Source organism: Pongo pygmaeus, chromosome 20 (genome assembly GCF_028885625.2).
Source record: "Pongo pygmaeus isolate AG05252 chromosome 20, NHGRI_mPonPyg2-v2.0_pri, whole genome shotgun sequence".
Taxonomy (NCBI): domain Eukaryota; kingdom Metazoa; phylum Chordata; class Mammalia; order Primates; family Hominidae; genus Pongo; species Pongo pygmaeus.
This window is the reverse complement of record NC_072393.2, coordinates 16,419,573-16,443,448: the sequence shown is the minus strand read 5'-3', so window position 1 is coordinate 16,443,448 and position 23,876 is coordinate 16,419,573. Positions and strand designations below refer to the sequence as shown.

At 57.1% G+C, this 23,876-nt stretch overlaps 2 protein-coding genes across 2 annotated transcripts; both read right to left on the bottom strand.

Moving 5' to 3' along the window:
• Nucleotides 1-339: 339 nt before the first annotated feature.
• LOC134738798 (uncharacterized) lies at nucleotides 340-6,116 on the bottom strand. The gene is given in 8 exon segments (XM_063657384.1): nucleotides 340-1,430; nucleotides 1,597-1,717; nucleotides 1,720-1,846; nucleotides 2,310-2,653; nucleotides 4,115-4,184; nucleotides 4,402-4,481; nucleotides 4,788-4,917; nucleotides 5,841-6,116. Coding segments are annotated over 8 exon segments (1,656 nt in total). The 3' UTR covers nucleotides 340-922.
• Nucleotides 6,117-10,462: 4,346 nt separating this feature from the next.
• Nucleotides 10,463-16,520, bottom strand: LOC129020919 (uncharacterized). The gene is made up of 6 exons (XM_054465845.2): nucleotides 16,476-16,520; nucleotides 15,100-15,166; nucleotides 14,342-14,567; nucleotides 14,009-14,161; nucleotides 13,199-13,445; nucleotides 10,463-12,755 (listed from the first exon to the last, which is right to left on the bottom strand). Exons 3-6 carry the CDS (start codon nucleotides 14,400-14,402, stop codon nucleotides 12,539-12,541), a joined length of 678 nt encoding a protein of 225 aa, XP_054321820.1. The 5' UTR covers nucleotides 14,403-14,567; nucleotides 15,100-15,166; nucleotides 16,476-16,520; the 3' UTR covers nucleotides 10,463-12,538.
• Between the last annotated feature and the right edge of the window lie 7,356 nt (nucleotides 16,521-23,876).

Sequence of the window (23,876 nt, the reverse complement as noted above, 5' to 3'; positions counted from 1 at the left end):
GCAGGCGACTCCTCTAGAATGGGAGCCTGGTCCTCCCCTACCCTGGCCTGGCCAGGCTGTCCCCGAGGCCGAGGCCCAGTGGCATGAAAAGGGGGTTTCTGCAGCTCCCAGGGCAGAAGGTTGCTCTCTGGGAACCTCCGGGGCTCAGGGTGTGGCCAGGCCGTCCCCAGCTCAAGACAGACCTTGGGTTAACTGGCGGTACCTCTGGTGGAATTCCATACCAAAGCTTCCGATGGAGCCGGCTGGCGTTGGGGGCTTGTGGTTCCTGTGGTATGACCTTGAACAGGGATGCTGAGCTCCTGTCACTTCCACATCTGCCCTGGATAGGCTAAACGGCTTCATCAGAGCCCAGACACCAGAAACTACTCTGCCCCATGATAACCAAGAGGCAGGTCCAGAGACATTTCTCTACACAATGGCACCTGCATCCGACTCCTCTTGGAGGGCAGTGACCAGCCGGTGTGGAAGGAGTTAGGGCAGCACCCGGCTAGCTGCTCCACAGCCCTAGATGGCTTTTGGGCCTTGGGAAGTCATCTTGAATAAGAACGCAGTTCACTCTAAGACTTCCCCAGAGAGGGGTGAGTGTGGCACCCCTGCAGCCCTAGCCATCAGTAGCGTGCCTTGCGGCCTCTGACTCAACCTGCAGGACAGAGCCCCACCCTCAGGGCACACTTCCCAGGACCAGGAGGGCCTGGCCTCAACCTGAGCCCTGGGAGGGGAGGGGAACTAGAGGTGTCATGTGCATCCACAGTGGCCAGGATGACCACGCAGGGGACCCATGGCACTGTGGATTCAGTTGCTGTACCACTTGATGGCGGAGAATTTGAGAGTGATCTATGAGAACATGAAGTGCTGAGCCTGTGTAGTGAGCAGGACATCAAGGGCTGACTCGCAAGGGCTCATGGCCTCAGCAACCCTGGCCTTATATGTGCAGTGCAAGTGGTCTGCAACCGTGGACTGGCCCAGTGTGCCATGGCTGCCCCTGTGCCTTGACCCACTGTGCCATGGCCATTGTACCACCCAGAGGCTTCAAGGCCCTGCCTGGTGCACTGCCCGCCTCCTTGAAGCCGTCTCTCAGTGCTTTCCAGCTGCTACTGCAGCCGCAGCTGGTGCCACCACAGAGTGCCTTCCAGCAGCCGGCACAGGATTTCCAGGCGGTAGGGATGCCCTGAAGCCGTGGCCTCAGCAGCTCCTTGGTGGCAACTAGGCCAGCTAGGGCAGTGATGATGACTGGGACGACAAGTGGGATGGCAGCTCCATGATGGTGACCGAGCCAGGTGCACTGGGCAGAGGTGCATACCTGGAGCTCGACGGCTCCCTGGGTCCCCACGTGGGCAGGAACTCGGTCACTGTGAGCCGCAACCTCAACCGCTACTCTGCCTTCATCAAGTCGGGAAGGGAGGCCTTCGTGCTTGGCGAGGTGTTGGGCTCTGTGAAAGACGGGGACAAGCTGTGTGCATGGTGCTCTTGGTGCTTGGCCCCATAGCCCCAAGTGGCAGGAAAACCCCTACCCCATGGCCCCAAGTGGCAGGAGAACCCAGTGCACCGCTTGCGACACCTCTCAGTAGAACAAATTCAAGGACATAAAGACCTAACTCTTCTGCAAGCTGGTACACGGTGCGACAAGCCCTTGGACTGGTTGGATGTGTGTCTAGTGAAGTTCCCAGTCGTCTCCATGCTCCACCTGCCCGAGAACTGGGCCACGGGCTGCCTCCGGGGGTCTCCATCTCCATGCACAGGAAGAGCCTGATCTGCGGGATGAGCCACACGGCCGGCTGCCTGGTGTTGGTGCAATGCCATGTCCTCCAGCACTTCCTGACGTGGCCCAGCAACACTGCAAGGAGGCCTGGAAACAGGGCAAGAGGAAGGGTGAGAAGGGTGGCTGGCATGGTGGGGGCCAGCTCCTTCCTGACTCTGAGCACTACCCCCACCACTGCCCTCGACCTGCAGGAGGTGGAGAGCAAGATGGATAGCTGGAGATGCTTGCCCAGGAAGGTGGACAACAGCGCTGCTGCCCAGCCACAGGGAATGGAGCCCACGGCCAGCAGGTGAGGGGCTTCAAGAAGGAGCATCAGCAGGCGGCCAGCCCTTCTGTGGTCTCAGATAGGCCTTGGAGTGGGCCCAGCAGGCCTCTGGGTGGTCCTGAACCAAACCATCCCCTTCCCCGAGGTGCCTGTGATGCCACCGGCAAGCTCTTCCCGGATTGGCCCAGGCAGGACCTGGACCCCGTCTCGGACCTGTTAGTGCCGGTCCCAGGAGCACCAGGCCAACTTCCCAGACATCCTCCACGTTCACAGAGGAGCTCTTACCAGAGTCACGGGGAGCAGGCGACTCGTGGGAGGAGGGAAGATGGAGGTGCGGGGGCTGATGGCGTTCAGGAGCGTGGGACATGAGTTCTTTGGGCCCTCTGGCTGAAATTCACTATCTCTATCCAATTCCAGTAGAGACTTGAGGTCACAGATGCAGCACTGTTTACCGCAACAGATATTTTTTCCAAAAAGCGACCCAGAATTCGGAACCAGCTCTTCACAAAGATGGAGTATTGAATTGGGGATTTTTTTTTCCGGTTCAAGGATAATTTCTACGGCAGAATAAAAACTGCTATCAAAGAGCCATGGCCAACTATTCGTGGTGGTACAAGGATGGTTTTGTGCTCAACTGAGGCCAGTTGAGTAGAGAATTACATACGAAATAAAGAGCGAACATGGCGATGGAGTAGAAACAGCACCACACGTTGTAATTTCGTAGGCATGGGTACTATGGAAATTCCTTCCTTCCTTCTCTCCCTCCTGCTGTCTGAGCCTCCTCCCAGCATTGGGCATCCCCTGGGCCTGGGCCTGGGCCTATGCTGGGAGAGACACAAAGGACACCATTGGCTGCAGGCCAGGGACTGGCATGGTCAGGGGAGCCTGGTGAAGTCAGAGTGGCCCCTGAGGATCAGTCCTGGGATGACCAGGTCCAACTGACCAGGCCCCTGCTGACCAGGGCCCCATCACCCAGGCCTTCCATGACCTGGCCCTCACTAAATGGGCCCTGAATGACCAGGTCTCCACCGACCTGGTCCCCCATTGACCAATCCCCAATATCCAGGACACACTGACCAACCCTGCTGACCAAGTTTTCACTGACCAGGCCCCCGATGACCAGGCTTTATTGATTGGGCTCCCTCTGACTAGGAGCCTGCTGACCAGGATGTCACTGCCCAGGCCCCACTGACAGCCACCCCCCCCCACCCCTCCCCCACCTCTGCCAGGCCCTGATGGATTAGGTCCAATGATCAGGCAGCCACTTGCCAGGGCTGCACTGACCCCTACTGATCAGTCACCTGCTGACCAGGCCCCTGAAGACCAGATTCACACTCACCAGGCACAAGGCCCCACTGACTAGGCCCCCACTCACCAAGCCCTCACTGACTCACTGACTAGGTCCCCCTGATGAGGCCCTCACTGCCTGGACCCCACTGACTAGGCCTCATCAATGAGACTTTCACTGACCAGACCCTACTACCCAGGACCCCAGTGACCAGGCCTCACTATCCAGGACCCATTGATGGCCTAGGCCTCCACTGACCAGGTCCCCACTGACTGGACCCAACTGACCAGGTCCTTAACTGACAAGGTTCTGACTGGCCAGGTCCTTAATTGGTGAGGTTCTGATTGGCCAGGTCCTTAACTGACAAGGTTCTGACTGGCCAGGTCCTTAACTGACGAGATTCTGACTGGCCAGGTCCTTAACTGACGAGGTTCTGACTGGCCAGGTCCTTAACTGACGAGGTTCTGACTGGCCAGGTCCTTAACTGACGAGGTTCTGACTGGCCAGGTCCTTAACTGACGAGGTTCTGACTGGCCAGGTCCTTAACTGACGAGGTTCTGACTGGCCAGGTCCTTAATTGATGAGGTTCTGACTGGCCAGGTCCTTAATGACCAGACCTTTACTGACTAGTCCCCACTACCCAGGACTCCCACTGACTGGGCCCAACTGACAAGGCCCCCACAGACCAGGCCCCCACTGACCAGGTCCCCACTAACCATGTCCCTACTGACCAGGCCTCCAGTGACTGGGCCCAACTGACAAGGTTCCAACTGACCAGGTCCTTAACTGACAAGGTTCTGACTGGCCAGGTCCTTAACAAGGTTCTGACTGACCAGGTTCTCGATGACCAGACCTTTACTGACCAGGCCCCACTACCCAGGAATCCAGTGACCAGACGCCCAACTAACCAGTTCCCCACTGACCAGGCCCCATCTCTCCAGGCCCCCAGTGGCCAGGTTTCCCCCACTGACCAGGCTCCCACTGACAAGCACATCTTGACCAGGTCTCCACTGACTAGCCCCCAACTGATGAGGCCCCAACTTACTAGGATGCCACTGACCAGACCTCCACTGACGAGGCTCAACTGACAAGGCCCCCACTCAGCAGTCCTCCACTGACCAGGCCCCAGCTGACGAGGTTCCAACTGACCAGGTCCTTACTGAACAGACCTTTAATAACCGGACCCCACTAACCAGGATGCCAGTGACCAGGCCCCCACTGACCAGACTTCCAGTGGCCAGGCCTCACTATCCAGGACCCACTGATGAGGTCTCCACTGACCAGGCCCCCACTGACTGGGCCCAACTGACGAGGCCCCCACTGATGAGGTGCCCACTGACTGGGTCCTAACTGACAAGGTTCTGACTGGCCAGATCCTTAACTGACAAGGTTCTGACTGGTCAGGTCTTTAACTGACAAGGTTCTGACTGACCAGGTCCTCAGTGACCAGACCTTTACTGACTAGGCCCCACTACCTAGGACCCCAATGACCCAGACCTTTACTGAATAGGCCTCACTAACCAGGACCCCAGTGACCCAGGCCTTTACTGAATAGGCCCCACTCTCCAGGGCCTCAAAGACCAGGCCCCTACTAACCAGGTCTCTCTGAATAGACCCTTACTGACTAGACCCAAAAACCAGGACCTCAGTGACCAAGCTCCCACTGACCAGGTCCCACTGGCCAGGCCCCAGTTGATGAGGCCCCACTAACCACATCCAACACTGACCAGGTCCCACTGAGAAGGCCCCAGCTCTCCAGGCCCCCAGTGGCCAGGTTTCACTACCTAGGCCCCACTGACCAGGCTCCTTCTAACAAGGGTCCCCTGACCAGGTCCCATTGACAAGTCCCCACTGACCAGGTCCCCACTGATGAGGCCCCAACTTACAAGGACCCCACTGACCAAACCTCCACTGACCAGGCCCCACTAGCCAGGCCCCACTGATGAGACTCCCACTGACTGGGCCCAACTGACAAGACCCCCTCAGACCATGTCCCACTGACCGGGCCCAAAGTGACAAAGTTCTAACTGACCAGGTCCTTAATGACCAGACCTTTAGGGACCAGGCCCCCTTACCCAAGTCCCCACTGACCAGTCCTCCAGTGACCAGGCCTCACTATCCAAGACCCACTGATGAGGCTTCCATTGCCAGGTCCCCACTGACTAGGCCTCACTGACACGGCCCCAACAGATGAGGTTCTGGCTGACCAGGCCCTTAATGACCAGACCTTTACTGACTAGGCCTTACTACCCAGGACTCCAGTGCCCGGGTCCCTACTGACCAAGTCCCACTGACCAGGCCCTGGCTGACCAGGTCCCCACTGACTGGGCCCCAACTAACAAAATTCCAACTGACCAAGTCCTTACTGAGCAGACCTTTACTGACTAGGCCCCACTAACCAGGAGCCCAACGACCAGGCCCCCACTGCCAGGCTTCCACTGACCACATTTCTATTGAACAGGCCCCAGTGGCCAGGTTTCCACTATGGTCCCCATAGACCAGACCCCCAATAATCAGATCACACTGACCCAGCTCCCGCTGACCAGGCGCCCACTGACCAGGTCCCCACCGATGAGGTGCCAAGTGACTAAGTCCTTAACTCGAGGACCCATGATCAGTCTCCTCTGACCAGGCCACAGCTGACCAGGCCTCCCACAGACCAGATCCTCACTGAGCAGGCCCCTGCTGACAACACCCCCATTCACTAGGTGTTTTCTGACTACATCCCCAAGGACCGTGTCCCCATTCACAAGGCCTCTGCTGACCGGGCCCCCACTGACTAGGATATATTGTTTAGGTCCCATTGATCAGGCCCCTGCTGACCAGGCCACAATGTCCAGGTCCCACTGATCAGGCCCCTGCTGAGCAGGCCACAATGTCCAGGTCCCACTGATCAGGCCCCTGCTGACCAGGCCACAATGTCCAGGTCCCACTGATCAGGCCCCCGCTGACAAGGCCACAATGTCCAGGTCCCATTGATCAGGCCCCCGCTGAGCAGGCCACAATGTCCAGGTCCCACTGACAAGGCCCCTATTGACCAAGCCACAAGGTCCAGGCCCCCACTGACCAGACGAGGCCTCGGCTGACCAGGCCACAATATCCAGGTTCCCACTGACCAGGGCCCTCAGCCATGGTGCTCAAAGTCCGTTCCTATGGCCCCCACTCAGCCCACAGACTCTCCCCTCCCCACGTCTGCACTCACAGGCCAGGCCCCTGAGGGTCTTTTTGGGACAGGGCCCCTCCTCCAGGACATAGGGAGGGACAGCTGGCCTCAGGCTCCAGGTGCCCAGCTTCACACTCGCCCCCCACAAGGCCCTATGGGCTCATCTCAAAGGGACAGTAAATTGGCATGGCACCACCTGGACCTTTTGCTGAGCTGCAGTCCAGGGAATGGAGGGATGTTTGTCACACCAGGCACCCTTTGTGCCAGGCCTCCCAAGCCTTTCCCGTGGAGTCTGGATCTAGAGACACAGCGCAGATGCGGTGCGGTGACCAGCCCAGGACCCTCGAGGCTGAGCTGAGGAACACATGAGGACTGTCCCCAGATGTGGGCGAAGGATTATCTAGGTGCCCAGGCAAGAGACTGAAGGCACAAACTGTTTCAGTGTAATAAAGAAAATAGTTAGAATAAGAATAGTCATAATACAAATTAGATATAGAGATGATCATGGACAATTATCAATCATAATATAAACATTATTAATCATTAGCTTTTAATATTACTCTTTGTTGCATTACTAATATAACCTGGGAATAACCGGCGAGTAGAGAGGGTCAGGTGCTGATGGAACAATGTGAGAAGTGACCTAGAAGGCAAGACGTGATTCCTCTGTCACACCTGCATAAGGGCCACTTCAGGGCTCCTTGGTCAAGCGGTAACGCCAGTGTCTGGGAAGGCACCCGTTACTTAGCAGACCGCGAAAGGGAGTCTCCTTTCCTCGGAGGAGTCAGGGAACACTCTGCTCCACCAGCTTCTCGTGGGAAAGCTGGATATTATCCAGGCCTACCCGCAGCCTAAACAACTCCCTGTGGTGCTGTGCTCCAATGGTCATGACGCTCCTTGTCCACTTTCATGTTCCTCCCGTACTCCTGGTTCCTCTTTGAAGTTTGTAGTAGACAGCAGTAGAAGAAATAGTCAAAGTCTTAAAGTCTTTCATCTTTCTTATAAGTGCATAGAAGAAAATGCTGACGTATGCTGCCTTCTCTCTCTGCTTCCACTACCTAAAAGGGAAGGGCCCCCTGTCCTATGATCACGTGACTTGCTTGACCTTGTCAATCACTTGGAAGATTCACCCTCCTTCCCTGTGCCTCTTGTCTTGTATGCAATAAATATCAGCACGCCCAGTCATTCGGGACCACTACCGGTCTCCGCATCTTGGTGGTAGTGGTCCTCTGGGCCCAGCTGTTTTCTCTTCATCTCTTTGTCTTGTGTCTTTATTTCTTACAGTCTCTCATCTCCACACACAGGGAGAACACCTGCTAAGCCTCATAGGGCTGGACCCTACACCCAGACAGCCAGAAGACTCTGCTAGTTTATCAGTCCTTCCTTCCTTCCTTCCTTCCTTCCTTCCTTCCTTCCTTCCTTCCTTCCTTCCTTCCTTCCTTTTCCCTCACTATGTTGCCCAGGCTGGTCTTGCACTCCTGGACTCAAGCGATCCACCCGCCTTGATCTCCCAAAGTGCTGGGATTACAGGCGTGCGCCACCACGCCTGGCCTCAGTATGTCATCTCTTACCAGTTACCTTCCTCCACCAAGAAACCCCTAGATGCCAAGTCAGTGAGAAGAGGAAGACGGTCAAAGAATCCATGGAAAGAAAGTGACACAGGCTTAGGACGTGGGGGTGCCACATGCTGGGAGGAGGTGCAGGCAGAAGGAAGGATGGACAGAAGGAAGGAAGGGCTGCTGGAGCCCAGCCACCCAGGGACAGAGGTGACCACGGACCCTCCCAGGAATGCTTTGCACGGACCATCATGAATGTTTCAGACGTCACTGGAACCCCCGCCCTCTGCTCCTGTCCCAGGCTCCTCTGTGGCCTTTGGGAGATGGAAGCTCAGAGAAGCTGGGTGGAGCCTGGGTTGTGCTGCCCTCTCCTCTTGCCTGCCCCAGGGTGTCTGGGGCTTCCTGCAGAGAGCTCTGGCTTAAGTGATCCACCCGCCTTAGCCTCCCAAAGTGCTGGGATTACAAGCGTGAGCCACTGCGCTCGGCCTATTTAATCATTTTGACTCACCAATATTTCAAACTGACTTCCTTCTGTATGACCATTTCAGTCAAAAACAGGCAGGTCATAATGACAAAGAAGTGATTTGTGTTTTAACCAACGAGGGCGGGGACTTGAGGCCAAGGAGGGTGTCCTTGCTTCTGAGAGGGAGGCCTTCAAAGGGATGAAGGCATTGGTACTGGCAGCCCTGGTCCCCCCACCGCACCCCCACTTTGGAGCTTGGAGCCTCCCTGCAGTGTGTGAGACCTCCTTTCCTCAGTTGTTGTTCCTCCTCCTCCTCCTCCTCTCCTCCTCCCCCTCCCTCTCCCCCTTCCTCTTCCTCTTCTTCTTCCTCCTTTTTTTTTTTTGAGAGGGAGTCTTGCTCTGTCACCCAGGCTGTATGTAGTGCAGTGGCGTAATCTCGGCTCACTGCAACCTCCGCCTCCTGGGTTCAAGCGATTCTCCTCCCTCAGCCTCCTGAGTAGCTGGGATTACAGGCACCCACCACCACACGCCTGGCTAATTTTTACATTTTTAGTAGACACAGGGTTTCCCCATGTTGGCCAGGCTGTTCTCGAACTCCTGACCTCAGGTGATCCACCCGCCTCGACCTCTCAAAGTGCTGGGATTACAGGTGTGAGCCACCACACCCGTCTATTTCCTGAGTTTTTCTAACCGTGAAATGCAGCTGCCAAGAATGGCAGATGTAGGCACCTAGCCTCTTGGGCCCCCCTTTGCCCAGTTTTCTTCAGTCTTAGTAACTGAAGCAGGTTTTTTTTTGTTGTTTTTAAAAAAAGAACAATATATTAGGCTACAGTTCCACGTATCTGTAGTCAAGACAAAGCCATGTTAAATCAGGCTCTAAGTCACCTAAGGTAAAAAATTAGACAAAATATCAAAATTGTGATCATCTGACCTTAAAATTTAACCCATATGAAATTATTATTATTATTATTTTTGAGACAGAGTCTCACTCTGTTGCCCAGGTAGAGTGCAATGGTGTGATCTCAGCTCACTGCAACCTCCACCTCCTGGGTTCAAGTGATTCTCTTGGTTCGGCCTCCTGAGTAGCTGGGATTATAGGCTTGCACCACCACACCTGGCTAATTTTTGTATTTTTAGTAGAGACAGGGTTTTGCCATGTTGACCAGGCTGGTCTCGAACTCCTGACTGCGGGTGATCTGCCTGCCTTGGCCTCCCAAAGTGCTGGGATTACAGGCGTGAGCCAGCGCACCCAGCCTGAAATTACTTTTAAGAGAGTAAATGTGCTGTGCTTTTGGGCATTATTTCACTTTTCTTTTTAAATAAACAGACCCGTTTTTTTAATCTTTTTTTTTTTTTTTTTTTTTGAGGCAGGGTCTGGCTGTGTCGCCCAGGCCGGAGTGCAGTGGTGCCATCTCGGCTCACTGCAGCCCTGACTTCCCAGGATCAGGCCATCCCCCGACCTCAGCCCCCTAGCTGTAACTATACAGGCGCGCACCACTAGGTCTGGATAAATTTGTTTTGTATTTTTTGTAGAGATGGGGTTTGCCATCTCGCACAGGTTGATCTCAAACTCCTGACTCAAGCAATCTGCTGCCTCAGCCTCCCAAACTGCTGGGATTACAAGCGTGAGCCACTGCACCTGGCCTCTTTAATCATTTTGATTCACTGACATTTCAAACTGACTTCCTTACTTCTGTATGACCATCGCGGTACCCAGGGATTTCGGAGGCAGCGTTAAGTTTGACTTCACAGAAACAGTTGCTAATTTAACCTTTCAGTGACAGATTTAGAAACTGTCAATTACCATATGATTTAGCTCAGTAACTACAAAAACATTGAAAGTTTGGCATTGCAAGCCAGAATCCCTTCCTGCTCTTTCAATTGAGCAGCTTTTGAATCTCTGCAGCATTTTCCAGCCATTTGTATTTCTCTTACAATAATAATAGCTTAAAAATGATTTTTAAGGTTTAATGTCCTGGGGGACTTACCAGTAATACTTTTATTTAAAACACAGTATAAACCAATTATTCCTGCCTTCAGTATTTGAAACAGTAGAAATTATTTCAACCAACAGATCCGCCCACACCGGTTTTCATGACATATAACACTGAAATTTATAGACATCCCTGAGAAGTTTTTAAGTAAACCGGTGAATCTCAACAGAGTCTCAGTTAACAGTGTAGATCTATTAAAAAAAAAATCTTCTCCAAAAAAAAAAAAAATCAAAACCAAAACTCTCCTAAGAACTGAAGCCGAGTGTGTGTTGTCACTGCCTCTATATTTTTAATCCCGATGGACTGACTCCCTCTTCTCTTCGCTGTAAGACACGTTTGCTGAAATCTTCAAGCTGAGTTTCAAGACATTTGCGTGAAGAGGCGATGCTCTAGCCGCCTCTAAGGGAACAGACATTATCAGAGATGAGCGTTGCGTCTGCCTCCTCTGCATGCGCCAGCATCTATCCTATCATCCACTTGGCCGTGGCAATTGATGGCAGCTGCTCCTCCCGCCTCTCCCACTGCCAGTATGTGATCCTGAGTTAGTCATTCTGTGTGTTAGCCTTGCACCCTTTCAATCAGAAAAGTTGCGGCTTACTGGAAGGAAGAAGGGAGCGGGGAGAAATGCAAAACCAAGAGTCTAAAGGCACAAAGCTGCAAGGCTGCTCTGTGTGTCTGCAAACAGACTACAGGTGGAATGTAAATCACCCTGATCTATGAGAGTAAAAAGGCATCCACAGCAGGCTCCATCCAGCCGGCTTCTTTGAGACCCTTCATGGATTTTGAGGTCTACAAAGTGTGCATAAAAATACTCGTACTTCAAAAAGCAAGAAGGCAAATGGTATAATCTCATGATCTCAAATTTATAATGGTGGTACAGGCCCAGCGAGCCTTTGAGGACCACCAGGTGCGCACCCAGCCTGTCCACCAGTGTGGAGCTGTCATCATTGCTGCCGTTGTTGGCCTGGCTGCCACCAAAGAGCTGCTGAGGCAACGGCTGCTGGGCGCCCCCACTGTCTGGAAAGCCTGCACTGGCCGCGACACCTGTTGTGGCTGCAGCAGTGGCTGGAAGGCGTCAGGAGGCAGCTTCCAGGTGGTGGAGGGTACAGCGGGCAGGGCCTCGAAGCCTCTGGGCAGCAAATTGGCCTGGCAGGCCGGGGGACCCGGGCTGCTGCTGCTTGCTGGGCTGGGCTTAGGAGCAGGCGTGGATCACTTGCACTGCACAGATGGGGCCGGGAAGAGGCTGCGGTGGCCGTGGCTCTGTAGACCCCTTCGTGCCAGGCCCAGATGAATGCTGTTTGCTGCACAGGCTCAGGACCTCATGCACCTGCTTCAAGATCTTGCCTGGATTCTCCAATGAGAAGTACATCGCCCAGGTATGCAGCGCCACGGTCCCCCATGTGGTCATCCCTTCACGGGGCTCTGGTTGAGGTCGGGCCCTGTGTCCTGCGAAGTGTGCCCTGGGATCAGAGCTCTGTCTCATAGGTTGAGTCAGAGGCCACAGGACATGCCGCTGGCTGGTCGGGGCTGCAGAAACGCCTTGCTCACTCTTCCCTCTGGTGGCCTCTGAGGGAGCAGGTTTCCCCGTAGAAAGTAGAAAATGAGGTCCAGAGGCACTGGAGCCATCAGGGGCTACTGGGCAGCTGGCCAGGTGCTGGCCAGGTGCTGCCCCGGCTGCCCCCACACCATGCCAGTCACTGCCTGCTGAGAAGTTGGATGCAGGTGCCACTGGGCAAAGTGGATGTCTCTGGACTTGCCTCTTGGTTATTATCATAGTGCCCGGCAGGGCCGAGTTTCAGGGCCCCAGTGGGCTTGCTGGGTCGGTCCCCACCCCATGGTTCTGGGGTTGTCCAGGGCACACATGTAAGGTCCAGAATCCCTATTCAAAGTTAAACCACAAGCCCCTGACGTCCAGGTCCATGGCGGAGCTTGGGCAGGGAGTTCCAGAGGAGGTACCCGGGACAGCCCATGGTCTGTCCTGAGTTGGGGACAGCCTGGCCACACCTTGAGCCCTCAGGGGCCCCAAGAGAACAGCATGCTCCCCTGGGCTCTACAGAAGTCCTCTTGTGCCTCTGGGCCTCAGGCTCAGGGACAGCCTGTGGGGAGCAGGGTGGGGGAGGACCAGGCTCTTTTTCTGGAGGGGCTGCCTGCAAGGCTGCTGGAGCTGGACAGCCTGGGGTGGGCCAACCCGTCTACCTTGCAGAGGGGCTTGCTGTTGGGGGATGCTCGCAGAGGCCTGGGTGCTGGGGACCCTAGCTCCAGTTTCGCTGAAAGGAAAGCAGACGTGTGGGGTCCGCTTCTCCAACTGAGCCCATTAGGTTCTCACAGGGCGGGGCCCCCCAGACCTGGGTCTTTGGAGTCCCTGTGGTCCCTGTGTGGCTCCCTGAGTCTGATGCTGCGGACACTCCTGCAGGTAGCTGATCCTGGAGTGACACTTTTGTGTGGGCTTGGGCCGGGGAGCTGTCAGGGCACCTCAGGTTGCTCCTAGGACGGCCCTGAGGGTTTGGGCTGGCTCAAGGCTTCCTGCCTCTCTCTATCACCCCAGGGCTGTGCCAGCTGGGATGCAGCCCCTCATTCAGAATTCAGATGGGAGAGGCCTTTGCTGTCACCTGGCCCCCTTGCCACCTCACTCGGGGTCCTGTCTCCACAGTGGGTGAGATGGATGGCCCCAGGCCATCCACTCCATGCCAGGACTGGACCATTTCCATACCTGGCTGGACTCTTGGTTCTGGCTCTGGGCCAGGGCTCCTGCCTGTGTCCTCTCCTGGAATCCTCCCTGGGCCAGGGATACTGATTCTCTTGTCTCCAGGGCTCAAGGCTTGTTGTCCTGATGCACTTGGAGGGAGTTCGGGGGTAAGGGGACCCGCTGCTCTCTGAGGCTGTGGATGCCGCAGGTAGGGCTGTGGGCTTGCAGAGATGGGTCCCCTTCAGGGAGCTTCGAGGGCAAAAGCAGGACACTGTGGAAGGTGGCAGTGGTGGGGCTTGGAAGAGTCTTTCCCCTGGTCCCCCTGCCTGATCTGCAGCATGTCCAGCACACATGTGCTCAGCACCTGCCCTGAGGACCCACAGGCTTATTTCCAGAAGCTTCTTTTTTTTTTTGTTTTTTGTTTTTTGAGATGGAGTTTCACTTTTGTTGCCCAGGCTGGGGTGCAATGGTGTGATCTCGGCTCACTGCAACCTCCACCTCCTGGGTTCAAGCGATTCTCCTGCCTCAGCCTCCCAAGTAGCTGGGATAACAGGCACCCACCACCATGCCCAGCTAATTTTTTTGTATTTTTAGTAGAGACGGGGTTTCACCATGTTGGCCAGGCTGGTCTCGAACTCCTGACCTTAAGTGATCCACCCACCTTGGCCTCCCAAAGTGTTGGGATTACAGGGGTCTACCACCGCACCCGGCCCGCAGAAGCTTCTTAGAGGGGGAAAAAAGGTGCAGGAGGAAGGCCCAGGGAGTGAGGCTGTAGGGGCCCGGGCCGACTGCCCCAGGGGGTGACTCGGGAGGGGACCTGGTACTGGGGCCCACCTGGGGGTAGCAGGACCCAGCGCCTCCTCATCAGTAACCCCATGGAGATGTGAAGGCACCTGAGTGCCATGGCGTCCTCCAGGGCCCAGGCCCGGAAGAACTGGTCCTGGATGAGCTCCCCCAGGCTGGACTGGGACAGCTTCATGAGACACTCTAGGAGCAGGATGGGCATCAGGCTGGGAGGGGTCCCTGGGAGAGGTTGGTGTCCACACCCTGTTTCCACCATGGCCCCCTCCCACTGGGCAGTGCTGGGTCCTTTTTGGGCCACCCCTGGGGTCCAGCTGTGCACAGGAGGCCACGGCCAGGGGGAAGCCTGGGCAGGAAGGGGCTCACCACACTCCTGCCTTTCCCCCGGGTCATGTCGAGGGTGGACTCTGTGTCTGAGAGGTCTCATGGTGTCCTGCCCCTCAGAGTGGAGCAGAGGGTCATGGGGACAGTCTGAGGGTGCTGTCTGTCCCGCGTGTTCCCCTGGATAGCCTCAGGCACGCCAGGACTTGACTCTGTCACCTCTGGAGGTTGTGTGCCTTCGGTACATGCTAGCCCTCCAGAATGCAGCTGCCTGGCAAGCCCAAAGAGAGTCTTTCGGGACAACAGGCGTGGGAGGACCTGGCCCTTCTTAGCTGGGGGCTGGTGGCTTGAGCAGGGCCCATTGGGGTTTCAGTGCCCTGTAGCACCAGGGACCCCTCTCCATGGGATGAGATCCCCCACCCCACTCCCCTGTGAGGCTGGATCAGAAGAGGTCCTGTAGTTCCTCATGGGGGAGACTCATTTCAGTGGGGATGTGGCTCCTGGAAGGAGAGGCTCCCCAAGGGCTTGGGGCTTCCTTGGACTCTCCCAGGTTGAGTCCTGGCCTGTCTGCCCATGAGGCTGGGCTGAGTCCCGGCCTCTGCTGTGGGATGTCCCCTCTGGGGCATTGCCTGGCTTATGTGCCCTGCAGGGACACGCCTGTGCCTCCTGCCAGGTGGGGGTGAGCCAGGTCCTCCTGGGGAGCCAGATCTCTGGGCTGGGGGATCCAGGGAGTGGGGGGCAGGGGGGTCCCTGGGCTAGGGGCTCCCTGCTTACTTCATTGATGTATGAATGTACCTGCTTACTTCATTGATGAGGCTCTGGAGGAGTCAGCGTAAACGTGGAATTATGGGCACGCAGCTCATCTTTGTCCTAATGGGAGCAGCAGAGGTCCTTGGGGCCCCCGGGCCTGCCCCCAAACCTCCCCATTCCAGGCCCCTCTGTAGACCCTTCCCTGAGGGACAGAACACCAGGTGGTGGCTGGGGCATCCCTGACACCTGCCTCCTGCACGGACCCCCGAGACATACTTCCCTTAGCCCTGCTCAGCCCGAGCTCGGCCCGGGTTGAGTGCCTCTGCCTGCTCCAGGGCAGGAAAAGGAAACTCAACTCCGAAGCCATGGAGAACTCCATGTCCCTGGCTGGGACTCAGCCTCTTGCCAGCCCCACCAGGGGCTCGAGCCGCCCCTTTACCCCTGGCCCATGGGACCCAGGGCCTCTGGGAAGGAGCCAAGGGGACTGTCTGTTCACCAAGTGCCACAGGATCTTTGGGAATGACGTTCATAACACGTGCTCCTCGTGGGCTGGCACAATTTGGGCTAAAGAATCCTGAGAAGCCCCTGACCCACCTTGAAATCAGAGCCCCTCCCAACATGTGGAGCTGTCAGCTGGAAGGGCTCTGACAGGGTTCAGGTGGAGGGGAAATTGGACCCCTGCCCATTTCTGATGAAGAAGAGGGCTTCTCGGATCCAAACTCATTTCGTGACGAGAGCCACGTCCATCAGGCACTTCAGCAACTTGTTCAAAATATTTCCTGGGAGGACCGTCCCGGGACACCACCAAGCTCCGGGGGACTTTGGGGCAAGTCTGGGAGGAGGGCGTCATTACTTCCTCTGTGAAATGGTGGTGAAGCTCAGGTCAGACCAGGGGTCTGGGCCTTGACCTCTTTCCATCTTCCTTTGACACCTTTGAGACCCTTCTCCTCCTGCTTGGATGCCCAAGCCAGTAGCGAGCTTGAGTCCTAACTATTGCGTCTTGGTGGGTGGCAAATGCTGAATTTTTTTTTTCTTTTTTTTTGAGACAGTGTCTTGGTCTGTCACCCAGGCTGGAGTGCAGTAGCATGATCTCGGCTCACTGCAACCTCCGCCTCTTGGGTTCAAGCAATTCTCCTGCCTCAGCCTCCTGAGTAGCTGGGATTACAACTGCACGCCACCACGCCCGGCTAATTTTTGTATTTTTAGTAGAGATGGGGTTTGACCATGTTGGTCAGGCTGGCCTCGAACTCCTGACCTCAGGTGATCCGCCCGCCTCGGCCTCTCAAAGTGCTGGGATTATAGGCGTGAGCCACCGCGCCCGGCAGCAAATGCTGAATTTTAAAGAAGCAACGACACCCCCCACCCGAGACACCTATGCCTGTGAATATGGGAAAGTGGCCCGGGAATATCACTGCCTGGGAATACTCACGGGGTTAGATGCAGAATATGCCACCAGGACCTGAAAGAAATCCTGCTGCTTAGGAAAGAGAGAAAAGATCGTTTTGCTTCAGGCAGATGCTGTTTCATTTTGTCTACAAGCCCCAATGACAAATCCAACTCAAGGTTGAGATGATCCGTCAAATAAGCAGTGACCTTTTCAGGGCATCTGATTATTTTGAGAAATTTCTGGGTAAAATCCGCTTTCAGTGAAATGCAAATATCTCAGGTGTGCAATCACTCTGGTTGATTATTTTTCTCCCCTTTTTGGCACAGGGTGAAAGCTCAGTCTTTGGGATATGCGGTTCCACGTTTCTGAACCAGTGTGCGGAGTCTCCCACCCACCACTCTAGCACCTCCCAGAGCAGCAACTTCGTGCTCCAAGTCCCCAAGGTGTCCCCTCTGCAGCTGATCTCTCCCGTTCCACCAGCCCCTGGCCATCCTGATCTATTATCCATCCCTTTGGTTTGGCCTTTTCCAGAATGGCCCACGAGTTGGAATCCTACAGTGGTCGACTGTTAGGCATGGCTTCTTTCCTTTAGTGAAATGCATCTAAGATTCACCCACATTCCTATGGGGGTCAGGGGTTTGCTCCGTTTTCTCACTGAGCGGTCTTTTGTTCGAAGGGTGGATGCCTCCTTCCTCCCCTATTCCCAAGTCGAAGGTTCTCTTGGTGGCCTCCGGCTGTGAGTGAGGATGAATCAAGCCGTGAACGTGGCACGCAGGTTGTACGTGGACGTCAGTTTTCAAATCACTGGGGTCAGTCTCAGACTCTTCTGGGATGTGTGGCGCGAGTCCATGGAGCCTCATGGGCAGCTGCCCAACAGGCTTCTAAAGTGGCTGTGCCCTGTCCCACCCGCCAGGGACGAGGGTCCCCGGGGCCCTACATCCTCCTGGCATTTGGTGTTGCCAGTGTTGCTTGGGAAGGCTCCTGAGCCCCCTTATCCTGCCGCTCTCTTGTGGGTCCCTACCCCGGTCCCCAGAGTCACAGAGAGTACTTTCCACCATTCCGCATGATTTTGTTTGCTGCTGTCCATCTCCTTGGGAGCCACCCAGATTCTGGCCCCACATGTCCCAGCCAGGCGCAGGGCTTGGAGCCCAAGGGGCACTGAGTCCATGGGGCTGCATGCCCCCTGGGCCAGGAGAGCCCTTGGCCACTCTGTCACTCCTCCGGGGTGACCCCTGCCTTCGCTCTGGGGAAGCCCCCATCCCTCTGGATCACCCCATCTTCCCAGGGACCTTCCAACCCCCATATCTAGTGGAAGTTCCCAGGGGACCTCTTGCCCTTCTTCTTCATGACCTGTAGGGCAGGGCCAAGAGGACGAAGCAGCCTCCAAACAGAAGACTCGTTGCCCCACACGGCCGTCATCCACAGTCCACGCTTCTGGAAGGTAGGAAGGAAGGAAGGAAGGAAGGAAGGAAGGCAGGCAGGCAGGCAGGCAGGCAGGCTTCCTTCTGCAGAAAGCTCCTTCTTTGGCCTGTTTTCCAACAAGCCAAAGGGTCACCAGGAGGGTCGCTGGAGCCCAGCTCACCTGTGGTGCCGGCGTCACCGTCTGTGCCCAAGATGTGCATCTGATCCTCCATCTGGAGGCCTGGGGTCCCAACACGGCCTGGCCTGTTTGTCCGGCTCTGGCTGAGTGTGGAAGTGTGGTACCTGGTATTTTCCTAGGTTCTCAGCCTTCACTTTCTCGACATTCAGCAAGTGTGACCACACCAGGCCCCACATCTGCAGAGGGATTCCCTTGTAGAGCCCAACAGACAGCTACGGACAGAGGAACGCTCCAGTGAGACACGGGGTGATCCTGGGGAGGATAGGAGCCTGAGGATTCTGGAAATATCCGGCCTTTGGCCCCTCATTTCTTGGGAGAGGTGGGGTCTACCTAGGACTGGGTCTCCCCTCCCATGATTCAAAGAATGAAGGAGCGCTTAGCGTCATGAACTCTGATCTTTTTATTTTTATTTATTTTTTTTGAGACTGAGTCTCACTCTGTCACCCAGGCTGGAGTGCGGTGGCGCGATCTCGGCTCACTGCAACCTCCACCTCCTGAGTTTAAGCGATTCTCTTGCCTCAGCCTCCTGAGTAGCTGGGATTACAGGAGCCTGCTACCACACCCGGCTCATTTTTGTATTTTTAGTACAGATGGGGTTTCACCATGTTGGCCAGGCTGGTCTCAAACTCCTGACCTCAGGTGATCCACCCATCTTGGCCTCCCAAAGTGCTGGGATTACAGGTGTGAGCCACCGAGCCCAGTCATGAACTCTGATCTTGACCTATTCCTTCCTTCAGCTCACCAGGGGGTGTCGGGTGTCCCTACCCCTGAGCTAGGGCTGGCCCAGGCCCTGGCATCAGACTCTCTCCTGGCAAGATGAGGTTTGTAGGGAGGAACAGGAAAGCTGGTGTCCCAGTGTGGTGTCCACCCTCTGATAGGCTGGCGGTGCCAGGACACAGCCGTGGGAGCCCGTCACCCCGACTCTGTAGAAAGTGGTCACGGGGCCCTTCCCTCCCCATGTCACCTCCTTGCTGCTCCTATATCACTGCCAGTTGAGAAGCACCTGGAGCCATTTTTCTGTGTCTCTCATCTCCTGACGTCTTCTCCGTCAAATAAGATGAAGTTAGTGGAGCTGCCAGGATGCCCCTTGAATGCTGGGTCCTGGGCTCCAGGGCCCTGACAGGATCAAACTGGAAGGAGCCAGGAAAGGGCCAGCCCCGGGGAACAGAGACCCTCTGACTGAATGAGCACCGGTGTCCTGGCCTCATGTCTTGGGACATGCCGTCCTCAGGCCACAGGCACCCCGGGTGTTAGTGGGGTCCCAACATTCAGGTGGGGTCTTGGCACAAGTGGGCAGAGACTGCTGAGCCACGACTGTGGTTCTTGGTTTGGAGTTTGATCAAGCCACCACGGGGACAGAGTCTTGAGGTCGGGTCCCGCAGGACCTGCCACCCCTCCCAGGGACAGCCTGTTGCTCCCACTCATCACCGCCCAGGCCCACAGGCTGCTGACCACCCACTGGGTGCCCCTGTCCCTGGACCAGCCACTCACGCAGCAGGGTCAGGCTCTTACCTTTACTTCCAGGGCACTGATGAGTGGCAGCTACGTCGCACTGTAAGGCAACCCAAGCAGAGCTGAGGACCTGTGCTGGGCCAGGAACTGTCCTCCTCCTCCCCTAGTGGGCCCCAGGAAAGAACCAGCCCTGTCCCCCACCCCCGCCCCAGGTCTCAGTCCAGGGGACACATGGAAGGGAGGACGGGTGCTTCCCTGCCAGCTGGTGCCTGGGAGGGGCTGGGGCCTGGGAGAAGAGGGAACTAGGGCCCACCCAACAGGGGCTGCCTGGGGCTTGTGGAGGGCGAGGCTTGGGTTGTACAATGAGGGTGCCCCTCCTGGGCTAGGCAGTACCCTCTGCGGGAGCTGAGAAAGTGCAGGCCTGAGGAGGGACGGGTGTGGCCCAGGGTGGGTGGTCCGGCCCCAACAGCATTTCCCGAGGGAGTGACCACATCACTGGCCCGAGGCCTGTCCAGGGCACGGAGGGTGTGCCGGGGCCCTGTCCCACTTGATGCCCCCAAGGGCCCTCGCGGGGCCTGAACTTCCAGCGTACACCTGCCTCTCCCTGCACCCTGGCTGCCGACCCTGCCTGTTCCTTGACTTTGCCCACCCTGTCCGGCCCAGAGACTGGACAGCCTGGCCCTTCTTCGACCCTCATCTGTCAGAACCCTTGAGCGAGGGCCCTGGATCCATCCACATGCCCGCCTTGACCGCTCTCTCACTGGGCTGCTAAGTGCTTGCCAGGGAGATGCCAGAGGTGACGAGGGTGAGTGAGGGCCCCGCAGGCAGCCGGGGTGGCCCCACAGTCCCGTCTCCAGCCTCAGCTGGCTCTCGGGGCTGTCGTCCATCCATCGGTCCTTGCCCTCCTCTGAGCCACTGTGGCAGCCATGCACTGGATCCCTGATTGCTCCCCCACCGTCCTGCCTGCCCCTACTCGGCCTTCCTGCTCCTCCCTCTGCCTTTGTGCTGACGGATCCAGCGGGGGAGCCAGGGTCTCTGGAGGGCCAGGCAGAGCCCTGGAGACTGACTGAGGCCCCTCTGCTGAAGCCCCACTGCATGTGTTCTTCACCCCAGGCCATCAGCTCCACCCTAGGCTGGCTCCATTCAGGTGCGTCCCAGAAGCGGCACCTCCCGTGGGATCGTCCCCAATCAACCTCCCCCAGGCTCCTCCCTCTCTCTGTCCTGTGACTCCCGAGGGGCAGGCTCCAGGCTGGGCTCCCCTTCCCAGGACCCAGGCTCCCTCTCAGCACCAAGGCAGGTTCCTTCAGCTGCAAGTTCTGCTGCATCCCTGGCCTCACCCTGACATGACCTGGCTGACACCCTGCCAGTCTTCCCCGCCGCCCTCCCAGGGCCATGGCCCTCACTGCACCCCCACGCCCATCCCCATAGGGTGGCTCAGCTGGGCCCCTGAATCCTCAGAGACCTGCTGGACAACTGCGCACAGGTGGGGCCAGGCACCCCCTTGCCCCGTGGCCACAACCTGCGGGTCTCACTGGGGCAGGGCCCAGGGTGACAGGGCCAGACCCTCAGGCTGCCCCCTACTCTCGTGCTGCCTTTGAGACTGCTCTGCTGAGAGCCTCTCCATCCCCACTTGCTCCCCCAAGATCCCTAGATGAGCCTCGCAACTCTGGCCTGCCGCGGACCACCTGCAGGGTAGCCAGCTGGCGTTCCTACGCTGGAAAGGAGGTTGGCCCAAGCTGGGAAGACGTGTCCTGCCTCAGAGAGGCTTTTCTAAAAATAAAACTCATCCTCTGAGGTGAGTTTGGTGATGGTAGGGCAGCAGGGACAGAGGACTCACTGCAGAATCCCGAGGCGATCGGTAACTTTGTAAGCTGTCCACATCCTTGGGCCCCATCAGCGTCCCTGGGACCCAGAGGGGTCCAGAGTGAGGGGGCTGAGGTGAAGGGCTGTGGGGGCGCAAAGGCATGGGCAACCTGCTCCCGTCCTGCTTCCTAAGGGAGCCCAGGACCCTCCCACCAGGGCATAGTGGGAAAGGCGAGGCCCCACCTCTCTCGAGGGAGCAGCCCGATCTGTACCTGCTCACACTGGGCAATGATGCCCACTGCTGCTACGCAAGTAGGGTAGCTGCGTCTTCCTCCACGTCCATCCTGTGAGACAACATCGCCCAAAGGCTACGCTGCACCTGAGCGCTTCAGAGAACATCTGAACCGCTCCCAGGGGCTCTGAGACGCTGCCGGCTGGGTGAGCCCCATGCCACCACTGCCCTGGGTGAAAAAAGGGTCCAGACCCAGTGGCCCCATGCCTGCTGGGGTCCCTGGATTCTCTGCACCGGACAGGGGGACCTGGACACAGAGGCCTGTTGTCCCCAAACGCCCCGAGACAGGCACACACAGGATGAACTGTGTCCACCTGCCGAGGGTGAGGGGCCCCTGATGTGCTATCCTGGGCACCTGGAGGCAGACTGGGGTCAGGGACCAGAGAGCTCCATATGCTCAGCCTCCCAGATCACTCAGGGACCACCAAGAGGCCCACTTTCCTACAGGGAACAAGACACCTTGTGACTGCTCCATTTCACCCCCATCTCCACTCCCTCTGCCCAGAGAAGCTGCGTCAAGAATAATACCAGCTAAACGGGAGGGTGCTTGGTTTGGGCCAAAGCAGCCTCTGTGCTCAGGGAGATGTCTCAGGTGGACGGACGGTGGATCTCACAATTCTGAGCTGTCAGTACAGGAAGGGGCCTCATGTTCCCGGATCGCCAAGAAAGAATGAGAGAACTCTGGGGACTTGGTTCTGGAGAACCCCAGAGGGACTCCTCCCGTGAACAGTCAGAGCAAAGAAAGGGCGAGGCCTCTAGGGAACCAGGCAGAGAAAGGGCCACGTGGGGAAGAGCTCCAGACCCGGCGAACAGGAGGAATGATCATTACCCTCTGGCCAGCCCTCTGGGGCTCCTTCATTTTCCACAACTGCCCAAGGACGGAGGGCTCCCCACCCCACTCCCAGACTAGAGACCCTGTGTGTCCAGTGGGTTTCATAGCGACCCCCACTGACTGCACCCGAAGTCTGGGTTGATGAACTCTCCCCCTGCGGGGACCAACCTTAGAGCACAGACTTGGAAGGAGGACCACCCTCCATCCCACCCACAGGGGCTCCGTCCGTCCTGGGGGCTCTTCCAGGGTGAGGCTCAGCCCCACTGGGGTCAAAAACCGCAGGCAGATGTGCAATCCAGAACAGGGAGGTCACAGAGGTCAAGGCTTGAGTTCAGCATGGCACAGGGCAGGGCTGAGAGCATGGCCCAGGGCCATATCTGGGTCTCTGGGCCAGTTACTGCCCCTCTGACCTCAGGTGTCTCACCTGTTCAGTGGGTACATTTGAGGATAGCACCCCTCCACCCCACCGTGGAGTCGCCGTGAGGATGAAGGAGACAACTGTCTACATGGTCAACACAGAGTGGGCACCCGGTGAGTGCTCAGGGACGACCCTTCTCGGGTAGCTGCCACCCACCTGGTTGTGACTGTCCCCAAGTCAGCAGTGGGGAAGACAGCAGGTCATGCTTTCCTGAGTCTGATCAAGCAGCGGTGCTGAGATGTGCCTCTCACCCAGAAAAGGGTCCTATCTGCGCAACCACTTACAGCACCACTGTGTCTCCAACTGCTCCATGACACGGAGGTAGGCTGGCGGCACTTGGCACAGCGACAGCATGGGTTCACAGCTCCTATCACGACGGGGCCCTACCTGGCTCAGCAGGGCCCAGGGTCAGCGTCCTCTGCCCCCTGAATGGTCAACGTGTAAGCGTGCAATTTGTCTGTGTATGTGAGGTTGCATGTGTGTGGGTGAACACATCTCTCCTCCAGCTGGGCCTGGCTGCTCCACTCACGTGTGCACCTGGATCCCTGTCACTGTCACCCCCGGGCCGGTGGCCAGCATCAGAGCACCCATAGGTGCTCCCCAGCCTCTGCCCTTTCCATGCTGGGTGGTCCTGGGGATGCAGATGGGGCAGGGGCATAGGGCAGAGGGCAGAAGCCAGGCTTCCCCCTTGGGGTGACTTGCGTAGTATGTAAAGTGCCAGCTCTGTGTGGCAGGGCTGGATTCAATGCACCTTCCACCTCCTCCTTCCAGAAGCCCACTGGGGTGCTGTGACTCACCCCCCACCCCATGGATGGAGGCAATCAAGGAGGCTTCAAGGACAAACCCATGGCCTGAGATCACCCAGGATCCCACTGGCCAGGCCTCCAGTGGTTAAGCTCCCACTGAACAGGTCCTAGCTGACCACCCCCACAATGACCAGGTCCCACTGACCAGATGTGGACTGACCAGGTCCTACTGACTGGGCCCCACAGACCAGGCCCTGGCTCACCAGACACCACTGACAAAGGCCACAATAACAAGGCTGC

Bases quoted from the DNA above. Each gene is read 5' to 3' on its own strand.
- LOC129020919 (XM_054465845.2), bottom strand. From the start codon at position 14,402: ATGAGACCTCTCAGACACAGAGTCCACCCTCGACATGACCCGGGGGAA. The intron at 13,446-14,008 runs GTGGGCCCCAGT...CACCTTCCACAG, and splicing joins CTGGGTCCTGCTACCCCCAG to TGTCCTGCTTTTGCCCTCGA. The intron at 12,756-13,198 runs GTATGGAAATGG...CTTTCCTTTCAG, and splicing joins AGAACCAAGAGTCCAGCCAG to CGAAACTGGAGCTAGGGTCC.